The 7,587-nt window shown below is 40.2% G+C and overlaps 1 protein-coding gene across 1 annotated transcript in view; it reads left to right on the forward strand.

Moving 5' to 3' along the window:
* Positions 1 to 7,587, forward strand: part of LOC109462996 (murinoglobulin-2-like) — a 34,738-nt gene that overhangs the window by 15,407 nt on the left and 11,744 nt on the right. Inside the window, exons 18-33 of the mRNA XM_019759645.1 lie at positions 1,593 to 1,644; positions 1,688 to 1,867; positions 2,154 to 2,330; positions 2,706 to 2,787; positions 2,942 to 3,173; positions 3,508 to 3,667; positions 4,053 to 4,282; positions 4,620 to 4,835; positions 5,235 to 5,380; positions 5,606 to 5,693; positions 5,923 to 5,991; positions 6,191 to 6,293; positions 6,416 to 6,520; positions 6,795 to 6,890; positions 7,055 to 7,198; positions 7,402 to 7,537. Coding sequence (XP_019615204.1) covers positions 1,593 to 1,644; positions 1,688 to 1,867; positions 2,154 to 2,330; positions 2,706 to 2,787; positions 2,942 to 3,173; positions 3,508 to 3,667; positions 4,053 to 4,282; positions 4,620 to 4,835; positions 5,235 to 5,380; positions 5,606 to 5,693; positions 5,923 to 5,991; positions 6,191 to 6,293; positions 6,416 to 6,520; positions 6,795 to 6,890; positions 7,055 to 7,198; positions 7,402 to 7,537 — 2,216 coding nt within the window. The remainder of the gene's footprint in view (positions 1 to 1,592; positions 1,645 to 1,687; positions 1,868 to 2,153; positions 2,331 to 2,705; positions 2,788 to 2,941; positions 3,174 to 3,507; positions 3,668 to 4,052; positions 4,283 to 4,619; positions 4,836 to 5,234; positions 5,381 to 5,605; positions 5,694 to 5,922; positions 5,992 to 6,190; positions 6,294 to 6,415; positions 6,521 to 6,794; positions 6,891 to 7,054; positions 7,199 to 7,401; positions 7,538 to 7,587) is intronic.

The following is a 7,587-nucleotide window of genomic DNA, read 5'->3' on the forward strand; positions in this document are numbered from 1 at the left end:
GACTGAAAGAAAGGTTTTTGGTAGTATGGCGCACTCAGCTCTCTTCTAAATACTACAAGAAAAGGTTTCCCTGGAAATGACATTGTATCTAGTATTTTCATTAAAGACCATTGAAATTGAAGGAACAGATTATACTATGCCTGAGGTATGGGACAAGGTCCGACACACATTACATGTGTATGGGATTATCAGTAATGTGTTACGAATCCTTTAATTATTCGTGACCACCATCCTTTTGTCACTCACCTACCTACTATTGTATTATCATTTGTGTGTCACTGATACTATTATCATTCCTGAGCCAATGTATTTGCATAATCTTAGTCAAAAGCCAGTTTTCCGAGTGCAGTCATTCTGGGATTGATGTGCAAGCCACAAAAAGGAGGTTTAAAATCAAATTTTGAATTTTAAATCTCCTTGGCCAGACAAATAACAACAATATTGTCAGCACTCAGGACACAAGCTGATCAGCAGTTCTCAAAAGCAGCAAAATTGTCTTGCAATGGTCTACAGATTTGAGCAAAAATAGTACAAGCTTGGGAAGAAAACAAAAGTCTTAACACCTTAGCTAGAGATCTTCTGACAGAATGCCATTCACTTAGCGTGAATTTCCTAAGACGATGTGGATCATTCCATTATCTACAGGGACAGTCTTATAGTCAGTCAACTTTTGTAGGCAAAATTCCCAAACATACTGACATTTGAGGAAAGTAAACAAAAATGCAATGAACGTATGTCTGAATCAATCAGCTATGTCAACTTCTTGAGAAGGGAATCTGTTTTGGTTACTAGAAGATTCCTTCAACAGTGACATGTTTGAAGGGTAAAGATACTGACCTCCAAACTTTCGATGACTATCAGTAATATATATAATATATATAAATACATGAATAGAAAAATGAACATGCTAGGTGATAGGCAAACAGTTAGCAGGACTTGAAAACTCCTTTTTTTGTGTATAAAGTTACTTAGTCTTTTCTGTGTAGTAACATAAAATTACCTGCACCCTACAAATTTAACTTCTTACAGTCTGTTCTAACTACTAAGTGGCCCCTACCTGAAAGGGATAACAATCCCATTTTGAATGATAATTGCTCAATCAGACTGTATTTCACACCAACTGGCAGAGTGTGAATAGGTTCTGGTTGGGCCATGGTGAGCTAGCGTTAGCCCAGTGGCCTATGAACCTTGGTCGATTTACATTTTTCACACCTTTTCGTTCAAATTTGTAGGCCACTGGCCTGAGCTAGTTCATATGGGCTAGGTGATTTGAGGTGTGAAGCCCAGTGGGGGCCAGTGGCAGGCCACTATTGTTGTTGTGGCAGGCCACTATTGTTGTTTGTACAGGCCAAGTGGTTTAATTGCAGCCCATTGATGGACTATCAACAGACCACATGGTCTAGTGCATTTTCAATCAAACATATCTAATCCTATGAACATCACTGACTAATAATTTTTACATGACTACTGTCATGGTGAAGAGAGCTTTCAGATGATACCATTCTTGTAGGCAAAAATTTGATATTTCTGAGGATTCCCGATTGCCTCTGTTTTTCCCAATTTAAATTGACCAGTGTTTAGTAGTACCCTAAAATGTAGCAAAATTGCCAGAAAATTATCTCAATATACATTTCAAGGTCATTAGTAAATGGACCAGAAGGTTATTGAATTGTATATGCATCAATAAGGAGAAAGATAACAAAAATGTTTTTCTTTCAACAGCCAGAGGGTATTGAGCAGGAGTACACCTACAGCTCATTCTTCTGCCCCAAAGACTTCCCTAATGAACAGCTAGAAGACACCATCAAGACTGTCCTGCCTGAGAATCTGGTGGAGGGCTCCAACAGAGCCTATCTGTCTGTCATTGGTCAGTACCTGTTACTGTAAAACAACTGTGATTTTAGATTGAGGTCCTTTGAAGGTTCCGTGTTTGTTATACCACAGAGTTCTTTTGCTTCTGAGGGGTCAAATTCTGCAATTTCTGATTTCTCTTTTTGCAAGAGCTGTTTATAGAAATGTACATTGTATATTTTACATAGTATTATTTTAAGGAATAATCCATTTTACACAGTGGGAACCAAACAAAAGTAGTGGAACATGAATGTAAAATCATTACAAATGTATCAAGTTTGTCAATCTCTGAATGCCCCCAGGTGACCTGATGGGCCCCACCCTGTCTGGTCTGGACAACCTTGTGCGTCAGCCGACCGGGTGTGGCGAGCAGAACATGGTTCTGTTTGCTCCCAACATCTTCGTCATGCAGTACCTGAACACAACCAAACAGCTCTCCTCTGAAGTCAAGGACAAGTCTTTGGAATACATGAAGATTGGTTAGTTTTAGTTAGCCTCCTGTTATACATAAGATGACTTATATGACATAATATGACAACTGCATTGACATTTATGTGTCAGATACACATTAAACAAATGTTTATTTACATTAGCTCTAGATATAGATACACGTAGAATGCATTTGAGAGAGAAATCAAGTATTAGATACATAGTTGAATTCTCACAATGTCGCTGCCTGTTGTCAATGCATATGAGCTACCAGGGATAGGACAGTCACTGTACTGGTATTTCACTCCATTATGTCTTGAGGGTTACTATGATAACACATTTGATAATTAATAGTTCCCACCATCCCAATTTACAAAATAACGTGATTTGATTCTTGAAACTACTGATCTTTTTTTTTTTTGCAGGTTACCAAAGAGAGTTGACCTACAAGCACAAGGATGGCTCATACAGTGCCTTTGGAGAAAGTGATGATTCTGGCAGCACCTGGTAGGTTATCATGATCCTTATTGTTCAGTGTCACATACTAAATTTGTGTACCGGTAGATTGTACAGTACCAGTACCAGTGAAAACAACATGTCATGCTTTTTCATTTTATTTTACCCAAATTCAGATTTGTAACAAACTCATAATTTTTTCCAGGTTGTCTGCCTTTGTCTACCGTTGCTTCGCCCAAGCTCGTCCATACATCTTCATCGATCAGAAAGAACTGGACCACACCAAGAAGTGGTTTGCAGCCAATCAGAAGCCAGATGGTTGCTACCAGTCTGTTGGGAAAGTCCTGCACAAGGCCATGAAGGGAGGTGTGAATGATGACACCACGTTGACTGCCTACATCGTCATCGCCATGCTGGAAAGTGGGGAATCTGTTGAGGTGCTGATCTGTCCATTCTCCCCATGGGAAACTTCTAACCCTCAACAAATAGAGAATACAGTATGCTGAAGGTTAAGCTTGCATGCAGTGTAGATTTCATTGATGACCTAACTATCTCTGAAGGCCTAGATACAATTAGAGAGTGTGAAAAAAAGTCTGTTCTAAAGAAGAGCAAGATGCCAAAGCAAAATGTATTGATTTTGGAACTGAAGAATCACTTGGAAACATTGGAACAATGTTGAAAAAGAATCATTCATAAAGCAAAAAGCTTATATATGACGTATGGAATGTTGTACATGTACCGTACAAACCTGCTTCTGTTATCACTTTTCAGTCAGAGCTTGTTGGAAATGCCCTGGAGTGCCTTCTGGCTAGTGCGAGCAATGTGACCAGCACATATGGTATTGCCCTGATGTCTTATGCGCTCACTCTGGCCCAGCATCCACAAAGAGAGGAGTACATGGAAAAGTTGGAGAACCTGGCCATTGAGAAAGGTTGACTTCTAGAAAATAGATTTTTACTTGTTAACTCTTGAATTATAAATGGCACATATTTGAACCCTTGGTTATTTGTATTCATTACAGGACTACAGTATTTTTCTTCTGACCAAAAAGCAAGAAATACCAAAATATGGTGAACTACATGCAAAATATATATCACTGGGTTTAGTTATAGAATATAGTTTTGATGTGCAACTTCATGAATTATGGCCTTATTTGCATATTAATGAGAAATGGCTTAAATCTCTCAGAAGTGAATGATAAGAATGTCATTCTTGTACCTAAATCAGCAAGATACCTTATAATAGGTATTCTCACTCACACCTCAGAATGTCTTCACTACCAGATAAAAATATTTTGTGTACTTTGTATTTTGAAGATGGTACAGTCCACTGGGAGCGTGAGGTTCAGCCTGGGAAGCCAACCGAAGTGCCTGATACTTGGTTCCGACCATACTACAAATCTCCCTCTGCCGAAGTGGAAATGACCTCCTATGCTCTCCTTGCCTACATGGCAACTGGAGAGAGGGATGCCCTGCTGAAAGGCCTGCCCATCGTACGTTGGCTCACTCAGCAAAGGAATGCCTATGGAGGCTTCTCGTCCACCCAGGTTTGTAGCTAGCTATTGTGTTATGACTAGAGTACTCCAATATAGATGTACATGTAAGACTAGTGTGGTTTCCTCTAGAAGTTACTACAATTGCAGCTACACAACTTGGTTCAAAATGAAGGCCAACATGCCTTTTTAACAAAGGCACACTTCAGATGAGGTAGAAATAAACAGTACATACAGTATTGAAGGAATGTTGGATGTCAATTGACAGAAATTTAGACATTATTGTGAAGGTGACATACTTTGGTATTGTTATCCAGTGATACACTGTGTTTTACCATCAGGAGAACCATTGATCCNGTTTTACTGACTTGAGATGTTTGTGTGCACACAGGACACAGTCATGGCTCTCCAGGCCCTGGCCAGCTATGCTGAGATGGCTTATGGAGAGGGGGTTGATATTGAAGTCCAGGTACAGACTCCCGAGGGACTGGATAAGACATTCAAGATAACAGACACAAACAGCTTGGTTCTGCAGACTGTGGAGATCCCAGTCACTCCAACTGACATCAGCGTTCGTGCCACTGGGCAGGGCTGTGCACTTCTCCAGGTAAGCCTGAGGTTATGTATTTTGGTATGCTTAAAAAGTTGCATGGTAAGCACTCAATAAAGAAGACCATGGGACCCTGTGTGTTGACAGATACATTTTTAATTAGGACTTTTAGACAACATTTCTTCTAGCTGTAATTTAAGCTGCTGCTTAAATTTTAATAAACGTGACTTGAGATAACTGATTAGGTTACATGACTTAAGAAAACTGGGTAAGTTAAACAGCAGTATCCAAAACAACATGGCTACCAAAGGGTAGTCTTGTCTTTCTTGTCACGTTACTCATGTCCAATCATTCACAGGATTGTGCAATCCCTCTAAAATCATGTCAGTTACAAATGTACACACAGGGATTTACAAGAGGTATTGTACTTGAATTACTGTTGCTTATCCCTGGTAGGCTAACGTGAGGTACAATATTGAGGAGGAGGAGCCAGCACCATCCTTCGAGGTGGACGTCAATGTACTGGATGTGAGTGAACTTCTGCGTGATGAGGGAAGTGACTCATCTCCCTGTGCTGTCAAAATGATGAGTATATGTACCAGGTAAGGCACACTTCATCCACTTATCCACTTATTACTTTGTCCAGAGTGGCTTCAAAAGTTCTACACAAAGATACAAAGAATGCAGAATAGGCTCCATAATCTCCAGTATTATGTCAATGTGATTTTTGAACTATTTGAACAGGTTCTGTCTAGAAACAGTTGATGCTGATGAAATATGTGAAAGAATTCATAAATGACGTTCTGTTGTTATTGTCTACTGAACAGGTTTGTGGACGATGAACCATCCAACATGGCTGTTGTGGCTGTGAAAATGGTTTCAGGATTCATCCCAGACAAGACCAGCCTAAAGACTGTAAGAACTTGTTAATGTTGCTTTGTTAAACTAATTTTACTTCTATACGATTGTTAGGTTAATCTAAAACCATATGTTGGGTTCTACTCTACTTCGATTCTCGGCCTAGTTTTTAAATAAGCAAGCTGAAAAAATGTGCTCAAAGAAAGATTTGAGGAACAGAGTTCTGTTGTTTTTTGTGTGAAGAAAGATGAAAACTCAATGTAAATATTTTTTTTCTACTGTACAGCTGAAGAAGGAGAAAACCATCAAGAAGTACGAGATTGACGGCAAAATGGTGAATCTGTACTTTGATGAGGTAAGCAAGGGATTACATACATGTTTATATTACACTTGTACCAAAGAACTGCTGTTGAGAACAAGTTGTTTCATTTTGTAATTCACGCTTCCAGCCAAACTGTAATTTGACCAATTAGATGCACATAGCCTGATATATATATATATATATATACAGTACAGTGCTAACCAATGAAATTCTCTTTTTCCATTTTCCACAGCTGACCAATGAAATGACCTGTTTTGAGTTCATGGTAGAGCAGAACATCAAAGTGAAGAACACCAAGCCTGGTGTGGTGACTGTGTATGACTACTATGAGGAAGGTATTACCAACTTAATATTTTCACCTTGTTGCCCACAAGTACAAAGGTATACTGCTTGTCATTTCACTTTTTATTGAAGAATTCATGTATTATCTGATGTTGACACATTTCTTTGGTTGTAGACCTGAAAATTTCCAAGAAGTACAACATCAACTGCAGCCCCCCTCCTCCTCCTCCCCCTCCTGAAGAGGTGCCTGAGCTGCAGCCTTTTGTCCCGGTAGAAACATGTAAGTAGTCATCTCTTGACCAGGAAGTATTGTTTTGGGTGGCTGAGAATGTGGGTTTGTCTATCTGTCCAGATCTAGAGTAGGTGGGTGGGTGAAGAATGAGAAATGTCTTTAAATCTGGCCAGTAGCCAGCAGGGGAAAGTCTGAAATCTCTGATCTCTTGTGGTGATGTCTGTTCTGTGTGTGAATTAGTTGAAAGATGAAGCCCTGCTGTCCTCAGCACAGACACCACTTTCATGAAGAAAGTTCTTGATTGTGTTTTATTTTGTACCAGTGTTCCCTGATAGCGTACCAGCCGAGCGCCAAGGCTGTCCCACTTGTCTTCTCAAGAAGGAGGATTTCAGCAAGGTCTTCTGCGGCTCAACATACGGTGAGCAATCAATAATTCTGGCAAGTTAAACTGATGTAGTAAGAGAGAATATCTTTGACAAAGTAAGAGAGTCAATCAATATCAACGGCCCATGTTAGCATTTTATCCCACTTCAATTTGCCTGGAATACATCCCTCACAAATTTTCCTTCTTGTTTTCTGCAGCCTACAGAATGAAGACCAACAGAGGGAGAGATGGACATGAGGCACGCATTGCAGAGGACCTGAAGGATGTGAACAGCACTGCACCCCACCACACCGTCTACATCGACATGGGCGCGGACTGCCAGTGTTCGGAACTTGAAGTCGGTGGGTGTCACTTAGGGGAACAACACAAAGTTGATCAGAAAATGACTTTGTCCAGTACACATGTTGTGTGCTGCTGCATGATAAGTTTGAACTATGATGCCAGGTTTTATTTTGACACAACTGATCATAATGCCAGATATATACATGTAGTACTGTGAATCTTAACATGAACAGGTTTTAACAAAGCTCTGTCTTTCCTCCAGATTCCCAGGTGTTGGTGATGGGTGACAGAGCACCGGTGGCTGCAGAAACCAGAAAACACCACACACTCATTCTGGATGAGTACATGACCATCATGCCTTGGGACCATTCCCATAAGGCTGTGCAGCATGCCCTGACCAAGTGCAAGCCAGGGTCAGAAGTCAACCCTTCGAAAGGAACAAACAAGG

The sequence above is a fragment of the Branchiostoma belcheri genome, unplaced genomic scaffold, assembly GCF_001625305.1.
Source record: "Branchiostoma belcheri isolate BF01 breed outbred unplaced genomic scaffold, Haploidv18h27 scaffold121, whole genome shotgun sequence".
NCBI classification, from domain to species: Eukaryota; Metazoa; Chordata; class Leptocardii; order Amphioxiformes; family Branchiostomatidae; genus Branchiostoma; species Branchiostoma belcheri.